The following is a 19473-nucleotide window of genomic DNA, read 5'->3' on the forward strand; positions in this document are numbered from 1 at the left end:
CTATACAGGCTCTTTTTTGGTTCCATAGGAAGTTTAAAGTAGTTTTTTCCAATTCTGTGAAGAAAGTCAATGGTAGCTGGATGGGGATAGCATTGAATCTATAAATTACTTTGGGCAGTATAGCCATTTTCATGATATTGATTCTTCCTATCCATGAGCATGGCATGTTTTTCCATTTATTTGTGTCCTCTTATTTCCTTGAGCAGTGGTTTGTAGTTCTCCTTGAAGAGGTCCTTCACATCCCTTGTAAGTTGTATTCCTAGGCATTTTATTCTCTTTGTAGCAGTTGTGAATGAGAGTTCACTCATGATTTGGCTCTCTGTTATTGGTGTATACGAATGCTTGTGGTTTTTGCACATTGATATGGTATCCTGAGACTGCTGAAGTTGCTTATCAGCTTAAGGAGATTTTGGGCTGGGACAACTGGGTTTTCTAAATATACAATAATGTAATCTGCAAACAGAGACAATTTGACTTCCTCTTTTCCTAATTGAGTACCCTTTGCTGCTTTCTCTTGACTGATTGCCCTGGGTGGAACTTCCAGTACTACGTTGAATAGGAGTGATGAGAGAGGGCATCCTTGTCTTGTGCCGGTTTTCAAAGGGAATGCTTCCAGTTCTTGCCCATTCAGTATGATATTGGCTTGGGTTTGTCATAAATAGCTCTTATTATTTTAAGATACATTCCATCAATACCTAGTTTGAGAGTTTTTAGCATGAAGGGGTGTTGAATTTTGTCAAAGGCCTTTTCTGCATCTATTGAGATAATCATGTGGTTTTTATCATTGGTTCTGTTTATGTGATGGATTATATTTATTGATTTGCGTATGTTGAGCCAGCCTTGCATTCCAGGGATGAAGCCCACTTGATCATGGTGCATAAACTTTTTGATGTGCTGCTGGATTTGGTTTGCCAGTATTTTATTGAGGATTTTTGCATCAATGTTCATCAGGGATATTGGCCTGAAATTTTCTTTTTTGTTCTGTCTCTGCCAGGTTTTGGTATCAGGATGATACTGGCCTTGTAAAAAGAGTTAGGGCAGATTCCCTCTTTTTCTATTGTTTGGAATAGTTTCAGAAGGAATGGTACCAACTTCTCTTTGTACCTCTGGTAGAATTTGGCTGTGAATCCATCTGGTCCTGGACTTTTTTTGGTTGGTAGGCTATTAATTACTGCCTCAATTTCAGAACTTGTTATTGGTCTATTCAGGGATTCGACTTCTTCCTGGTTTAGTCTTGGGAGGGTGTATGTGTCCAGGATTTTATCCATTTCTTCTAGATTTTCTAGTTTATTCGCATAGAGGTGTTTATAGTATTCTCTGATGGTAGTTAGTATTTCCTTGGGATTGGTGGTGATATCCCCCTTATCATTTTTTATTGTACTCATTTGATTCTTCTCTCTTTTCTTCTTTATTAATCTGGCTAGCAGTCTATCAATTTTGTTGACCTTTTGAAAAAAACAGCTCCTGGATTCATGGTTTTCTTTTTTTTTTTTGAAGAGTTTTTCATGTCTTTATCTCCTTCAGTTCTGCTCTGATCTTAGTTTTCTCTTGTCTTCTGCTAGCTTTTGAATTTGTTTGCTCTTCTCTAGTTCTTTTAATTTTGATATTAGAGTGTCAATTTTAGATCTTTTCTGCTTTCTCCTGTGGGCATTTAGTGCTATAAATTTCCCTCTACACAGTGCTTTAAATGTGTCCCAGAGATTCTGGTATGTTGTGTCTTTGTTCTCATTGATTTCAAAGAACATCTTTATTTCTGTCTTCATTTCGTTATTTACCCAGTAGTCATTCAGGAGCAAGTTGTTCAGTTGCCATGTAGTTGTGCAGGTTTGAGTGAGTTTCTTAATCCTCAGTTCTAGTTTGATTGCACTGTGGTCTGAGAGACTGACTGTTATGATTTCCATTCTTTTGCATTTGCTGAGTGTTTTACTTCCAACTATGTGGTCAATTTTAGAATAAGTGATATGAGGTGCTGAGAAGAATGTATATTCTGCTGATTTGGGGTGGAGAGTTCTGTAGATGTTTATTAGGTTCACTTGGTCTAGAACTGAGTTCAAGTCCTGAAATATCCTTGTTAATTTTCTGTCTTGATCTGTATAATATTGACAGTGGGGTATTACATCTCCCATTATTATTGTGTGGGAGTGTAAGTCTCTTTGTAGGTCTCTAAGAGCTTGCTTTATGAACCTGCGTGCTCCTGTATTGGGTGCATATATATTTAGGATAGTTAACTCTTCTTGTTGCATTGTTCCCTTTACCATTATGTAATTCCCTTCTTTGTCTCTTTTGGTCTTTGTTGGTTTAAAGTCTGTTTTGTCAGAGACTAGGATTCCAACCCCTGCTTTTTGTTTGTTTGTTTTCTGTTTGCTTGGTAAATATTCCTCCGTCTCTTTATTTTAAGCCTTTGTTTGTCTTTGCATGTGAGATAGGTCTCCTGAATACAGCACACTGATGGGTCTTGACTCTTTATCCAATTTGCCAATCTGTGTCTTTTAATTAGGGCATTTATCACATTTACATTTAAGGTTAATATTATTATGTTTGAATTTGATCCTGTCATTATGATGCTAGCTAGTTATTTTGCCTATTAGTTGATGCAGTTTCTTCGTAGTGTCGATGTTCTTTACAATTTGGTATGTTTTTGCAGTGGCTGGTTCCAGTTGTTCCTTTCCATGTTTAGTGCTTCCTTCAGGAGCTCCTGTAAGACAGGCCTGGTGGTGACAAAAATCTCTCAGCATTTGCTTGTCTGTAAAGTGGAGATTTTATTTCTCCTTTGCTTATGAAACTTAGTTTGCCTGGAAATGAAATTCTGGCTTGAAAATTCTTTAAGAATGTTGAATATTGGCCCCCACTCTCTCTAGCTTGTAAGGTTTCTACAGAGAGATCTGTTGTTATTCTGATGAGCTTCCTTTTGTGGGTAACCTGACCTTTCTCTCTGGCTGCCCTTAACATTTTTTCCTTCATTTCAACCTTGGTGAATCTGATGATTACTCAAAGGGTATCTTTATGGTGTTCTCTGTACTTCCTGAATTTGAATATTGGCCTATCTTGCTAGGTTGGGGAAGTTCTCCTGGATAATATCCTGAAAAATGTTTTCCAGCTTGATTCCATTTTCTCCATCACTTTCAGGTATACCAATCAAACGTGGATTTGATCTTTTCACATAGTCCCATATTTCTTGGAGGCTTTGTTCGATCATTTTCATTCTTGTTTTCTCTAATCTTGTCTTCTCACTTTATTTCATTAAGTTGATCTTCACTCTCTGATATCCTTTCTTCTGCTTGATCGATTTGGCTATTGATAGTTGTGTATGCTTCACAGAGTTCTTGTGCTGTGTTTTTCAGCTCCATCAGGTCATTTATGTTCTTCTCTAAACTGGTTATTCTAGTTAGCAATTTGTCTAATCTTTTTTCAAGGTTATTAGCTTCCTTGCATTGGGTTAGAACATGCTCCTTTAGCTTGGAGGAGTTTGTTATTACCCACCTTCTGAAGCCTACTTCTGTCAATTCATCAAACTCATTCTCCATCCTTTTTTGTTCCACTGCTGGTGAGGAGTTGTGATTCTTTAGAGGAGAAGATGCATTCAGGTTTTTGGAATTTTCAGACTTTTTGCTTTCTCCCCATCTTTGTGAATTTATCTACCTTCAGTCTTTGTAGTTGGTGACCTTTGGATGGGGTCTCTGAGTGGACATGCTATTTCTTTGTGTTTTTTAGTTTGCCTTTTTTTTTTTTTTTGAGACAGAGTCTTGCTCTGTTGCCCAGGCTGGAGTGCAGTGGCACGATCTCGGCTCGCTGCAAGTTCTGCCTCCCGGGTTCACACTATTCTGCCTCAGTCTCCCGAGTAGCTGGGACTACAAGTACCCGCCACCATGCCTGGCTAATTTTTTGTATTTTTAGTAGAGATGGAGTTTTACTATGTTAGCTAGGATGGTCTCAATCTCTTGACCTCGTGATCTGCCTGCCTTGGCCTCCCAAAGTGCTGGGATTACAAGTGTGAGTCACCGTGCCTGGCTCAGTTTTCCTTCTAACAGGCCCCTCTGCTGCAGGTCTGCTGGAGTTTGCTGGAGGTCCACTCCTGACCCTGTTTGCCTGGGTATCACCAGTGGAGGCTACAGAACAGCAAAGATTGCTGCCTGTTCTTTTCTCTGGAAACTTCATCGCATAGGGGCACCTGCCAGATGCCAGCCAGAGCCCTCCTGTATGAGGTGTCTGTTGGTACCTACTGGGAGGTGTCTCCCAGTCAGGATACACGGGGGTCAGGGACCCACTTGAGGAGGCAGTCTGACCCTTAGCAGAGCTTGAATGCTGTGTTGGGAGATCTGCTGCTCTCTTCAGAGCCAGCAGGCAGGGATGTTTAAGTCTGCTGAAGCTGCACCCACAGGCGCCCCTTCCCCCAGGTGCTCTGTCCCAGGGAGATGGGGGTTTTATCTATATGTCCCTGACTGGGGCTGTTGCCTTTTTTTCAGAGATGCCTTTCCCAGAAGGAGGAATCTATAGAAGCAGTCTGGCCACAGAGGCCTTGCTGAGCTGCAGTGTGCTCTGCCCAGTTTGAACTTCCCAGTGGCTTTGTTTACACTGTGTTGGTAAAACTGCCTACTCAAGTCTCAGCAATGGTGAACATCACTTCCCCACCAAGCTCAAGCATCCCAGGTCGACCTCAGACTATTATGCTGGCAGCAAGAATTTCAAGTCAGTGGATCTTAGCTTGCTGGGCTCCGTGGGGGTGGGACCCATCGAGCCAGACCACTTGGCTCCCTGGCTTCATTCCTCTTTCCAGGAGAATGAACGCTTCTGTCTCACTGGTGTCTAGGCACCACTGGGGTATGGAAAAAAACCACTCCTGCAGCTAGCTCAGTGTCTGCCTGAATGACTGCCCAGTTTTGTGCTTGAAACCCAGGGCCCTGGTAACATAGGCACCAGAGGGAATCTTCTGGTCTGTGAGTTGCAAAGACTGTGGGAAAAGCACCGTGTCTGGGCCGGAGTGCACTGTTCCTCATGGCACAGTCCCTCCACAGCTTCCCTTGTGTAGGGGAGAGAATTTCCTGACCCCTTGCACTTCCCAAGCGAGGTGACGTCCCACACCCCATCTTAGTTGGAAATGCAGAAATCACCTGCCTTCTGTGTCGATTTCATTGGTAGCTGCATACTGGAGCTGTTCCTATTTGGCCATCTTGCCAGCAATCCTGTCTTTATATCTCTTAAACACTGGCTAAGGCCTACTATTTGGCACATAATAGGTGCTCAATAAATATTTGAGAAGGCAGTTGAAAAAAACCAAAGTGTTCTTCATAAAAGTCTTATTTCTGCTTGGAACAACAGATTATACTCAGAAAAAGAAAAGAAATCCAGTCCATTCCAGGGGCTGGCACTTGGGGGAGCAATGAGGTAAAGCCCCGCTGGCTACCCTTCTCATTCTGCAGGGGCTGACTCTCAGAGGGGGAATGCACAGGGAGCAGAGGACTGGGGACAGCTCTGTTTTCTTGCTCTGTGCCTCTCGGGATTGTGGCATCAGCCAGAGCAGTTGTCATGACCCAGGTAACGACTGCCTTGATTGATTTTTGTTGGTTTTCCAAAAGTTACCAGTTGGGAGCTTTTGATCTTCTCTAAAAGCTTCTTTGACCTTTCAACTCAGATTACCAAGAGGATAAACACTTTGCCAGCCCTTTCTCTGAGTTCCTCCCACCTGTGAGAATCAACGGCCTTGACTTACTGGCATCTTCCTCCCATTCCTGCACATCTTCCTGAGTGGTTGTATGCAAACATCCTCTCATCAACCAATCTGCCCACTCTGCTGGGGGCCACACCACATGAAGCCCTTTTTGGGAATTTACAAAACTGTATCTGTCTCCCTGATTTTCCTCCCTAGGGCCAAATAAAAGCATTGGACTAAACAGCAGAGCAATGGGGGCGGGGGGGGTGGGGGGGGGGGGAGAGAGAGAGAGAGAGAGAGAGAGAGAGAGAGAGAGAGAGAGAGAGAGAGACTAGAGACAATGCATGCATATCTTAGAAATGTCAATGTGGTGTGAGCCAAGAAAAATCAAACACATTCAGCTGTTTGGTTGTGGGTTTTCAGGAAGCCAGGCCTTTGCACAGTGCAGATGCTGTACAATGGTATCTTGAATAAAGTAACTTAAATATTGCTTTAAGTGAGCCACACCTGTGTCATGTATCCTTTACCAGGAAACCTATACTGTTGGGAGTCCCTATAAGATGTCCTTTCTTGTTGTCTACTTGACAAGACATGGCTCTCCACTAGGCTGCATTATTTAAGGGCCAGGCTAATGGGATGGGGTTTTTCTTCTTTTTCAAATGAAGGAGCTCTTGAAGACTTAATGATAAATTATGCTGAAAGTTATCAAAATATTCTATTCCAAGTGCTTTTAGAAATGGTTTTTTTTAAAAATAATTTTTTTCTACTTTCTGGCATCACTAAATATGAAGCAAAGCCAAAGCCATGTGGTCACATAGACCTGGGTCTGGATCTCAGCCCTACCTTCTAGGAAATGACCAGGTATAAATTAGCTAATTGCTTTGTGCCTAAGTTTCTTTATATTTATGCCAACAATATACATATTCCTACCCTAGACGTTTCCTGAAATTACATAATATAGTTTACTGTGGGCCAATAACTCAAGGCCCTGGGCTCTCAGGGTTGGGAAGGACTTTGAGAATAAAGGTGGGCAAAATGTTCATCCTCTTGCCAATCTGAGTTGAAAGATCAAGAAGGTATTAGAGAAGATCAAAGCCTCCTGATTGGCAACTGCTGGCAAACCAACAGGAATCAATCAAGGCAGTTGTTACCTAGGTTATGACAACTGCCCTGGCTGATGCACAGAACAAGAAAGTGGAGTTGTCCACAATGCTCTCCTCCCTGTGCAGTCCCCCTTCGAGAGCCAGTCCCTGAAGCGTGGGCAGGGTAGCCGCTGGGGCTTCTCTCATTGCTTCCCGCAAGGACCAGCCCTGGGATGGACTGGATTTCTGAGTATACTATGTGCTGTTCCAAGCAGAAATGAGACTCTCATGGGGGAACACTTAGTACAGAATCTGATGCATATTAGGTATACAGTTTTGTTGAATGAGTTTGTATGTGTGGTGCTATACTAAGCAGAGCTGTTTCTCCTTCTCTCATTAGTTCTTTCACCTCTGGGGCTAATGGCCCAAGAACTCACTTCAACAACAGTTGGGTGGGGGTATACTCTTGATTTGGTCTACACTCAGAGTGTACCTGGCTGATGTTGTGTTCGGAGCACCCAGTACATGATAGTGGTAGATAATAAAATCGATTAAAGTAATGATAGTAACATAAGAGAGAGAACATCAGACATGTAGGCATTTATATTACATAAATGCATCTCTTTAAATTTTTTGAATTAATAATGTTCATAGTCACAAGAATGTTCAAGAAAATGTGAGTAACCTTCCTGCCTCAGACCTTCAGTTGCCCTTCTCACCTTCTCAGAGACAATCACTGTGGTGGTTTTAAAACACAGTTGCAAATTCTTTGACACTCTTCCCAACAGGAGAGTGATATGCTACACGACACTGATGTATTCTACGTAAACTTTTTATCTCCTTCCCCTTTAATCAAGACACTCTTATGACTGCTTTGGTCAGTAGGGAATAGCAGAAGTGAATCTATGTAACGTCTGGGACTGAATCGTCATAGACCATGCAACTTCTGCCTTCTGTCACTGCAACACTCACTCTTGGAGTCCTGACTCACCTCTTACATAAAACATTTCACTATCCTGAGGCCACCATGCTGTGAGGAAGCCCAAGTCACATGAAGAGGCCATGTTTAGGCATTCCAGTAGACAGTCCCAGCTGAGCCTAGTCTTTGAATAATTTCTGCCCAGGTGCCAGAAACGACAAAGAAGCCTCCAGATGATTGTAGCCCGAAGATGAGATACACGTAACCCTTCAAGTCTTCCTACTTCAGGCCACAGACATTATGGAGCAGAGACAAGCCATCCACAATGTGTCCTATTCAAATTCCTGATCGACAGGATCCAAGGGCAGACTAAAATGATGGTTGTTTCACACCACTAAGTTTTGGGGTAGTTTGTTATGCAGATTTGATAACTTGAACAATCAGTATGATTGTGTGTCTGCTGAGAGAAATTTGTGTCTTCTTATATGTCACTTTCTCTTTTTCCTTAAACTTAAATTTTTTTTGTTATATAATAGTTGTACCTATTTTTGGGGTACATGTGAAATTTTGATACAAGTGTATTTCCTTTTTCCTTTTAACACAAACTGAAGCAGACTATGCACCTTGTTATGTACCATACGTTTTACAAGGAAACTATTTTAAAAATGCTTTACTTACAGGTTTGCGAACGTCAGGTAAGGTAATCCAGAGAGGAAACACTATGGGGAAAACGATCAGAAATGTGACTTGCTTGCGGGTTTCAGAAGGCCAGGCAAGGCTGAGAGGCTGGTCCTCCTCATCATCAGCTGTCTCTGTGGTCTGTGGCAGAAAAAGAGGTAAAATTAAACAAAAATATTAAATGTACACAGGCACAACAGCAGGAACACAGAACAAGGGGAAAGCTCCATGTCTTATCAGGAGTTTTCTGGACTCATTCCAGTAGCTTCATATGTGTGTTTTTGAGGTTTGTAAGAAAACCTCATTTGTCACAGTCTGAGTCCTAGGAACAAATAATACATTGCCCAGCCATGAACATGTAAGAATTTTCTTTTCTCTCTTGAATGCTCTTCAGCTTCTCATGTTCATCAACTGATTATTCAACTGGAGTGGGCTTACAAGTACAATTCACAAGCTGCTTATAAGAAACTATCTGTGGAGGAAAAGACTTGATGACCACCATCTCCCCCATCTTTCCATTTCCTTGAAGACAGAGCCACAAGCTTCAGGCTCCTGGGGAAGGAGAACACTGATAAAAATTAAAATTTCTTTGTTTCTCTTTTTTTTTTTGAACACTGATTTTCATCAGGCCAATGAAAGTAACCACAGAAACAATTCAGTAATACTACTAAGAGAGATTAACTTCCCACTGGCCTTGGAATAACTAAGTGCATAGATTTTTGTGTAGTTGTGTTTTTTTCTTTCATTGATACTTTACATATTTATGGGGTATGTATATTTTTTACATGCATTGAATGTGTAATGATCAAGTCAGGGTATTTGGGGCCTCCATCACCTTGAGTGTTTATCATTTCTATGTGTGGTAACATTCCGAGCCCTCTCTTCTAGCTTTGAAACACACAGCGTGTTGTTGCTAGCTATGGTCGCCCTAGTCTCCTAAGGAACATTAGAACTGATTTCTTCTATCTAACTGTAAGTTTGTACCCATTGACTGACCTCTCTTCATTTCTCCCTCTTACCCCCACACCCTTCTCAGGTTGTCAGTTGGTCACCTGCTTAACCACAGTTAAGTTCTAAGCCATTGTACTTGCAGCCAAAGACAACTTATGCAAACATATGCCTCAGTCCTCAGAAACAGAAGGTAGAAATCGAGCAAGACATTGAACCTGCACAGGGTGTTGGAGCCTGTGCTGTTGGAGGGAACAAACTTCAGAGTCTCTGGCTTGGCAGCCAATGGCCAGCGTTTTATTTGTCAGCCACTGAAGTCAGTAGCTTCTGAAGTCAGGGCTGGAAGAGATGGAGGATCTGGGCCCAGCAGGGGGTGACTATTAGACTGTCAGCTGAGCCCTCAACACTTCCAAAACAGCACTGTACACATCATCAATCACTCCCTTCCCTGCTTGTTTAAAAACGAAAGTGCAGCAGTGGACCACGCATCAGATCTAAAAATATCAACAGGAACTTTTCCACTGATGCTTCCTTTTGAGACCATATAAATAACTTTAGAAAGCTCCCACCCCTGGGGCTTTTGCTTCCAGCACCACACACTTTTCAAACAGTAACAGCGCACCCCTCCAGCACCTGTGTCCGTACAGAGGTGGCAGGAGGGGCAGGCTCAGGTCAGCTGGCCTTGAGGCCGGGCTCGCAGCAATGTTACGTCTTGTTTACTGACCTGGCAAACCTGAGGTACTGCCGAAAGTATGTGTAGTGGTTTATACAGTCTCTTCAACTCTCTCTAGGGGTTACAATTTGAAATAATAATTTAAAAAGGGGATGCTAAGCCATGTTGAAAAAGGTTGGTAACAACAGGTTCTTCTGCTTTGGGTATATGTCCTTGGCAGTGGGTAAAAGAATTTGTAAACAGCAAACATGATGGAATTTAAAGGGATTAGGTATAATAATAAGGCAGAATCAGGAAGTTGGCACAGTTTATTTTGGTGCCCTGGATCCTTATTAAATACACACCTCACACTCCCTGTTTCTTTGCTATGCAATTCATATATTATTCCATCCATTGCTTTGTTCCATCCTGAAATGGAAGAAATCTTTGATGGAAGCTTGGTGTGCTGGCTCTGGTCCCTCTTCTATGCCACCTCTGTCTCTTCCTTGTGGATATAGCAGGTGTACAGAATATCATTCCCTATTGGGCTCACCAGCCTCCCAAGGTGTCAGCTAGTTACATGAATAATCTTTGTGTCATGGGGCCAATGTGGATTAAGGAGACAGGTATGTTTTCCTGTCTGTTCCCTCCCAGGTACGATCCTTCTTGTTTAACCCAAATGAATGAGTTTCCTCTTACCTCCTGGAAGATGTCCCAGAAATAGGCATGGGAGCCTTGGGGTATTGCATCATTCTTAATAAATACCCCATCTCACATGAGAGATAATTTTTTTTCCAAGCAGAGGGTCAGTCAGCTTCCCTGAAGACCCATCAAGCTGATGAGTTCATTAAGGCTCCTCCCCGTTCTGGGATTGATGCCTCCCCCCAGCTCTGTTCATCACTACCATCCACAATCCAGCAACTTCTCTCTCAACTTCAAGCTAACCTTTTTCTGATAAAACACAAAAGCAACTCTTTATGACTCATATCATTTTAATGACACCAACAGATGGTGACATTTCATCAATAACCCTTCTGCTTATAACCTACGGATTAGCTCCTTTCTCCATCTGCCAAAGTCACCAGGCAGGCATTGCCACTAGCAAATAGCAGAAAATAATAGTCTGTTTGGATGTATAAGCTCTAAACACACTACTGTCCAATGCAAACAATTAGCTATATTGTACAGCTTCCAAAGCTGCATTGAAGGTAGCTGTTGCTAGGGCAGAAATGGATTAGGAGAAGAGACTATGTCTCAGGCTGTGCCAACAGGGCCCTCCATGGAAACTTCACAGCCTCCTGGGGGCCAAGTCCTGCTACAGGGAAGTATGGGAGCCTAGAATCCTGGGGTGGATTTGAGAGGTACCCCAGGAACAAGGCTGTTGGCATACATTAGGTGAAATTGTCTTTGCCAAGTAAAGTCTCACTCTGACTCAATGGGAGGCAGCTTGCAAGCTGGTTAGGGAAGTGGAAGAAAAAAATACTGTTCCAAGTTTGAGGCTCATTTTGTCTTTGTTCAAACTGGATGCTCCAGGGGAGAGGCAACCGAGGTTAGGGCAGCGATCTTCCAACTTTTCCTAGAGTTGTGATATGCTGGCTTTGACCTTGTGACAACTCACCCTTACCTCCTAAAACTTCTGCAGAGTGTCCATAGAAAACAAAACAAAGCAAAATGGTCCAGAAAGGATTCAAATGGCTTTTGATATAAGGGCTTAAAATAGTTTGATATCTGCTGGGGTCTCTGTAGAAGCCCTAGAATTGTGTAAAGCTTTAGGGCCTTGTAATCTTTGATATGAAAAATCTGACACAAAAACATATGACTTTAAGTTCCCACATGGTGGGTGGTGGTGTGTTGGTTGTCAGAACTTAAAAGAGTCAGTGCAGCATGCTGGGCGGAGTAGGTGGTAGAGAATCAGGAATCCTGAGTTCCAGTGTCTGCTCAGGCTGTGATTCCATGAGCAGTCACCACCAACACCTGCAAGCAGTCACTGAGCACCTACAGGTGCAAAGCACTGCATTTAATTCTGGGACTCATGCTTTCGAGGAGTCTTGGATTTAAAAGGTGAGACAGAACAGAAGATTCCAAAGAATTACTGCAGTATTTATCCAGTTACAGGGATGCTGGCAGGTTACGTGGCAAGAGACTACTGCTTGTCTTCCTATATCTATTCTGCCTATTATGGACTGAATTGTGCTCCCCCCAATCATGCCCCTTCCTTCCTCCCCAACCAAATTCATATGTTGAAGCTGCAACCCCCACCTCTCCCCATCAGTACCTCAGAATGTGACTTATTTGGAGATAGGATCTTCAAAGAGGTAATTAAGTTAAAACAAGGCCACTAGGGTGGGTACTAATCGAATCTGCCTGGTGTCCTTACAGGAGAAGATCAGGACACCTGGAGAGACACCAGGGGTTCATGTGCACAGAGGAAAGGCCACATGAAGATGGGGGCACAGCAGGAAGGTGGTGCCAGCAAGCAAAGGAGAGAGGCCTCCGAGGAAACCAACCCTGCCAAACACCTGGAGCCTGGACTTCTAGCCTCCAGAGCTGTGGTAAAGTAACTTTCAATAAAAAATGATACAAATAAAAAGCGATACAGTGTAACAACTATTTACATAGCATTTACATTGCATTAGTCATTCTAAGCAATCTAGAGATGATTTAAAGGATATGGGAGGATATATATTTGTTACATGCAAATTCTACCCCATTTTATATCAGGGGCTTGAGCATCCATGGAATTTGGTATCCTTGGGGATCTTGGAACAAATCCCCCATGGATACCAAGGGACGACAGTACTGCCTTTTTGCTTTAACAAATAGAAAGCTTGCTTTTAGCTAGGCCTGGAATAATTTCAGCCTTCTTGGCCAGGTGTGGCAATGTGATTAAGTTCTGGCCAAAGGATGTATTAAAGTGTCTGCCACACAACTTCCTAGATCTGTCTTTAAAGGGTGGGGGTGTATCCTTCCGTCCTCCTTTCTGATGGCTGGAGGGGACATTTTGCCCACAGCAGAAGTAAATCTTGGGCCATGGGGTAGAGGAACAATATATGAGGCTCTGAGTTTCTGACACCCATCAAGGGCCATTCGAGCCCTGGACTGCCTATATTGACTTGACAATCTGAAACTTACGATTGATTGCAATGCTTCTGGGACAAAGGCACCCACATGCTGTGACTTCGTTTACTGAGCAGCCTGGGATCGCTCTATGAATTACACAGGAAGCAGGAATCTGGTCTCTCTATAAGATATCTTATTAATGCAGGTCAGGGGACCACATGTAAACACTAGACTAGGTGTCAAAATGCAGGACTTCACATAGGTTTTCTCGCTGTTTATAGGAAAGTCTGCCCAAGTCATGCACCCAACAATGACAGTGCCGGATCTGTGCTCACCGTGTTCGTCTTACTACTGTCCTTTCTCATCCTGAGCTGTATTTTCTCAAAACCATTCATTTTATCCTTTTTCATTAGACGTAGTTTTGTAAGTAGCCTCGAATCTTGTGAAAAAATGTGAGGCAGGACTAAAGAAAATGTAACATTCTTCAGTGGTGTAATAGAAATTTTAGTGTAACTGTATCAGGTTGAAAAGACTTGAGAGCCGGGCTCGGTGGCTCAGGTCTGTAATCCCAGCACTTTGGGAGGCCAAGGCAGGTGGATCACTTGAGGTCAGGAGTTCAAGACCAGCCTGGTCAACATGGTGAAACCCCAGCTCTACTAAAAATACAAAAATTAGCTGGGTGTGATGACAGGTGCCTGCAATCCCAGCTACTTAGAAGGCTTGAGGCAGGAGAATCACTTGAACCCAGGAGGCACAGGTTGCAGTGAACTGAGATTTCCCTGCTGCATTCTAGCCTGACAACAGAGACCCCGTCTCAAAGAAAAAAAAAAGACTTGATAAAGAGAATATAAATGTTATTCTAAGTGACAACTGGTAACAAATGGATAACCACCTTCTAGGACTCATTTATCAATACTGGAGGTTGAAATCTGGAGGTTCGGCCATCAGAACTCTTACGGAGCACAGAAGAGAAGAGTTTCAGAGGTCAGTTAGCATCTACTGGAAGGGATAAAATCAGCTTGCCTTTTTTTTTTTATCTGGTAAATGGGAGAGGTACAGCAGTAGCCGGTCCAGATTCTCATAGCATCATGAGAATCCATTCAGCTTCTTTGCATGTGCATCTTACACTTTTTCCACATGAATTTGGTATAGATGTTTGCCCCCAAATAAACATCAGGTCTTCGGTGGAGGGGCCTGAGCTGGATTCACTAGTTCAGAGGTTGCCTCAGAAGCCAGAAAAATATTTCTTGGAGGCAACGCAGTTTCTTATTTGTTTTTGTCTGTGAAGGGCACTGAGCAAGATTCCAGAGTGAAGGAGAACCTGCTTTAACACAATCTCTCCTGTCAGAGAATTAAAGTGAAAATCCAGGAGGCATCTGAAAATAGGCCTAATTCAAGTTCAGTTTTATTGACTGGTAATAACATCTCAACACCAGTTCACAAGGAGCAATCTCAGAGGATCACCCAGATTTGCCTAAATCCCAGTTGAGGCTTGATTCAGGCTGGGAGTGAAGTTCTTACATCTCTCTCCCGGCTCACTTCAACACTTAGGAGTGCCACCTCTTATCATTGGGAAGCCCTTTCAGTGTGGCATGATGCTGGGTCAAAATAGAATGTCAGCACTTACGTATTTATGTAAAAACATAATTCATTGACTTTAAAAACATTAGTGCATCTCACTGCTTCTAGGCCCTGCCAGACCTTAAACACTATCTTATTGCAAGGCAGAGCTTATTTGTCTCCTGGGATGTTTTAATGTGGGTTACCTTCCTGTACAAGAACTTGTTACTCAATTAATCATATGGACAATAATAGATCACAACAGACAAGCTGCAATCATAGATGTCTGCAGTCCTTTAGAGCAGGAGCTTTAGGCCCCAAGAGAAGGAGCTCCAGAATTTCAGAACTGGAAAAGTCTTGTCCTTGAGACCAGCCCCCTCCATTTGATGGGTAGGGAACCTGAGATGCAGTGACCTGTTGAAGAAAAGTGGCAGTGCCAGGCCAACCCTCAGTAACCCCTAACTCGCAACTTAAGGATCTTCCCCTATTCCACACGCCCTCCTTTCCTCACTCCTAAAAATAGATACAAATGGTTTTTACATCCAGTTGTACCAGGCTTCTCAGCTTTGTTTTGTAATAAATTTAATCTATTAAAATAAAAACGAGGTATAGCAAACATGAAGTGTAACAGTTCAGTCAGGGTGGGGGGAAAAATTGTAAGAGGAAATTATAGGAAAGAGAAGCAAACCTTCTTGGAAGGCCCGGGGATTGGGGGCGGTTTGCAAAGCTTTGGGGAAGAATGAGCTGAAAGCGGTGGCTCTTATCCTGGGGCAGAGGGCAAGAAGTAGGTACAAAATAATACAAGGGAGTTTATCTGAATAGTTTGTTTACTCATATCTCCAGAAACCTGGCCTTTAATCATCTGAGTGTAATTACCCTGTAGTGGTGTTGACTCAAAACCTTTGTCATTAAATCTGTGCTGAAAAAATGCTGGCAGGGCCAGCTAGTCAAGGCGTATGGCTGCCACAGCTCTGTGAGTGGCCTGGCCCCCTAGCTGCTCTTTCACTGAATATCGGTGTCTGAGTATGTTATTCATCTGTTGTGCAGCCTGGGTCTGTGGGTCAGACCCTGGCAATGAAGCATTTAATTGACTTTTTTTTTTTTCTATTTTCTTGAGTCTAAGTCTAATTTCTAATGGTCTGAATGGCTCACATTTCTTTCTTTTTATTTATTTTATTTTTATTTTTATTTTTATTTTTTTGAGACAGGGTCTCACTCTGTCACCTACACTAGAGTGCTAGATTGCAGTGGCATGATCTCAGTTCACTGCAGCCTACATCTCCCTGGGTTCAAGCAATCTTCCCACTTTAGCCTCCCAAGTAGCTGAGACTACAGGTATGTACCACCATGGCTAATTTTTGTTTATTTTTTGTAGAGACAAGATCTTACTTAGTTGCCCAGGCTGACTCAAGTGATCCTCCTGCCTTGGCCTCCCAAAGTGCTGGGATTATGGGTGCGAGCTACTGTTCCCAGCCTCATATTTCTTTAAAAAGCTCATAAACATCTGAATATTATATTCTTTCCTTTTCTCAGTCATGTAACATCCACAGCAGCATTGAAAGTGAAATGAAGGGCAGACCTGGGGGTGTGTGGAGAGTAGGGGCCACTGAGATGCCCTCTTCTCTCCTTTAGGTCACTGAGTAACATCTCCAAGTTCCTAGGTGCAAATTTAAAAATGAAGTGCAGGTGCTAAGCCATCAATGCATATCAGGACTTCAAATATAAGTTAGGAAGAAAGACTTGTTCTTTAGCATCTCTACCCAAGAAAAAAGTAGAGATTTAGCTCAGTTTGAGGTAGAAGGAGGTGGCAACCAAGTGCGCTATGGCCAAAATGAGGGCTTGTGATTTTATGTGCACTTCATTGCTGATGTCACCCCTGATTCCCATAACTGTGGATAATCTTGCTCTGGCTACTTCTAAAATGGATATCTGGGGGACATTGTAGAAGATGGATTAAGCCCTTTATAACAATAAACTTTCCTGGGGCTAACTTTAGCAAGAACTGAAATAGGAAATAGGTTATTTTCAGACTTCAACATTCAGTGTTCAAAGGCCAACAGAGCCCCATGAGAAGAATATGCACAACAAAAACAGCATCATCTTTAAACAAGGAACTATCTGCTTCTCCTCCTACCTCCCTCCGCTTTCATTATTGAAGCATTAAAAATACTCGCTGACAAAGGTGGCATGTTTTATTTTTCCAATTAGATTTCCTTGGAAACTGGTAAAAAAGTGTGTGCCTATAGTGAGTGTGTGGGAGGCTCCTAGGAGAAGACATCTTGAGAGTATCTTACCTAATTGCAGGGATGGTTGGAGAGGGGATCGAGAGACAAAGACACACTTTTCATATGGTTTTCTACTAAATAGGAAGTCAAGCCCAAGGCTGTCTTAAATGTAAAAGAATGGAATTTATAATATCGTTGTTATAAAATTAACTAGGATAATCCAGGAAGAGCACTTAGAATAGTGTTTGGCACATAGTGAACACTCAAACACTCAAACAAATGTCAGTTATTTAAAGTAAATATTTAGGAAAACAATTTCTTCAAAGACATGTAGGAGAAAAAAAGCTTCACTAGGTGAATTATAACATTTCCAGCAATATGATTCTATAATTCAATTATTTGATTTGAAGGTGGAAAATGCAAAAATTTTGTACCTCTATCGTCCACTTATCCAATATTAAGCATTCATTGACTTTAGTGATACCAATAATTTCTTTTTTTTCTTTTTTCTTTTTTAATTATACTTTAAGTTCTAGGGTACATGTGCACAATGTGCAGGTTTGTTACCTATGTATACATGTGCCATGTTGGTGTGCTGCACCCATTAACTCGTCATTTACATTAGGTATATCTCATAATGCTATCGTTCCCCCCTCCCCCCTCCCAACAATAGGACCCAGTGTGTGATGTTTCCCTTCCTGTGTCCAAGTGATCTCATTGTTCAATTCCCACCTATGAGTGAGAACATGTGGTGTTTGGTTTTCTGTTCTTGCAACAGTTTGCTGAGAATGATGGTTTCCAGCTGCATCCACGTCCCTACAAACCCTACAAACAAAGGACACAAACTCATCCTTTTTTATGGCTGCATAGTATTCCATTGTGTATATGTGCCACATTTTCTTAATCCAGTCTGTCACTGATGGACATTTAGGTTGATTCCAAGTCTTTGCTATTGTGAAGAGTGCCGCAATAAATATACATGTGCATGTGTCTTTATAGCAGCATGACTTATAATCCTTTGGGTATATCTCCAGTAATGGGATGGCTGGGTCAAATGGTATTTCTAGTTCTAGATTCTTGAGGAATCGCCACACTGTTTTCCACAATGGTGGAACTAGTTTACAGTCCCACCAACAGTGTAAAAGTGTTCCTATTTCTCCACATCCTCTCCAGCACCTGTTGTTTCCTGATTTTTTAATGATTGCCATTCTAACTGGTGTGAGATGGTATCTCGTTGTGGTTTTGATTTGCATTTCTCTGATGGCTAGTGATGAGCATTTTTTCATGTGTCTGTTGGCTGTATGAATGTCTTCTTTTGAGAAGTGTCTGTTCATATCCTTTGCCCACTTTTTGATGGGGTTGTTTTTTTCTTGTAAATTTGATTGAGTTCTTTAGAGGTTCTGGGTATTAGCCCTTTGTCAGACGAGTAGATTGCAAAAATGTTCCCCCATTCTGTAGGTTGCCTGTTCACTCTGATGGTAGTTTCTTTTGCTGTGCAGAAGCTCTTTAGTTTAATGAGATTCCATTTGTCAATTTTGGCTTTTGTGGCCATTGCTTTTGGTGTTTTAGACATGAAGTCCTTGCCCATGCCTATGTTTTGAATGGTATTACCTAGGTTTTCTTCTAGAATTTTTATGGTTTTCAGTCTAACATTTAAGTCTCTAATCCATCTTGAATTAATTTTTGTATAAGGTGTAAGGAAAGGATCCAGTTTCAGCTTTCTACTTATGGCTAGCCAATTTTCCCAGCACCATTTATTAAATAGGGAATCCTTTCCCCATTTCTGTTTTTGTCAGGTTTGTCAAAGATCAGATGGCTGTAGATGTGTGGTATTATTTCTGAGGGTTCTGTTCTGTTCCATTGGTCTATATCTCTGTTTTAGTACCAGTACCATGCTGTTTTGGTTACTGTAGCCTTGTAGTATAGTTTGAAGTTAGGTAGCATGATGCCTCCAGCTTTGTTCTTTTGGTTTAGGATTGTCTTGGCAATGCGGGGTCTTTTGTGGTTCCATATGAACTTTAAAGCAGTTTTTTCCAATTCTGTGAAGAAAGTCATTGGTAGCTTAATGGGGATGGCATTGAATCTATAAATTACCTTGGGCAGTATGGCCATTTTCACAATATTGATTCTTCCTATCCATGAGCATGGTATGTTCTTCCATTTGTTTGTGTCCTCTTTTATTTCACTGAGCAGTGGTTTGTAGTTCTCCTTGAAGAGGTCCTTTACATCCCTTGTAAGTTGGATTCCTAGGTATTTTATTCTCTTTGAAGCTATTGTGAATGGGAGTTCACTCATGATTTGGCTGTTTGTCTGTTACTGGTGTATAAGAATGCTTGTGATTTTTGCACATTGATGTTGTATCCTGAGACTTTGCTGAAGTTGCTTATCAGCTTAAGGAGATTTTGGGCTGAGACAATGGGGTTTTCTAAATATACAATCATGTCATCTGCAAACAGGGACAATTTGACTTCCTCTTTTCCTAATTGAATACCCTTTATTTCTTTCTCTTGCCTGATTGCTTGCCCTAGCCAGAACTTCCAACACTATGTTGAATAGGAGTGATGAGAGGGGTCATCCCTGTCTTGTGCCAGTTTTCAAAGGGAATGCTTCCAGTTTTTGCCCATTCAATATGATATTGGCTGTGGGTTTGTCATAAATAGCTCTTATTATTTTGAGATAAGTTCCATCAATACCGAATTGAT

The 19473-nt window shown here is 42.0% G+C and overlaps 1 protein-coding gene across 3 annotated transcripts in view; it reads right to left on the reverse strand.

Annotated features, from left to right (window-relative positions):
• The window catches only part of SLC24A2 (solute carrier family 24 member 2), a 275663-nt gene that overhangs the window by 28809 nt on the left and 227381 nt on the right, over positions 1 to 19473 (reverse strand). For all 3 annotated transcript variants that reach the window (XM_007969128.3, XM_007969126.3, XM_007969127.3), the window contains one exon: positions 8327 to 8467. In XM_007969128.3, the coding sequence (XP_007967319.1) occupies positions 8327 to 8467 (141 nt within the window). The remainder of the gene's footprint in view (positions 1 to 8326; positions 8468 to 19473) is intronic.

This window comes from Chlorocebus sabaeus, chromosome 12 (genome assembly GCF_047675955.1).
Source record: "Chlorocebus sabaeus isolate Y175 chromosome 12, mChlSab1.0.hap1, whole genome shotgun sequence".
NCBI lineage: Eukaryota > Metazoa > Chordata > Mammalia > Primates > Cercopithecidae > Chlorocebus > Chlorocebus sabaeus.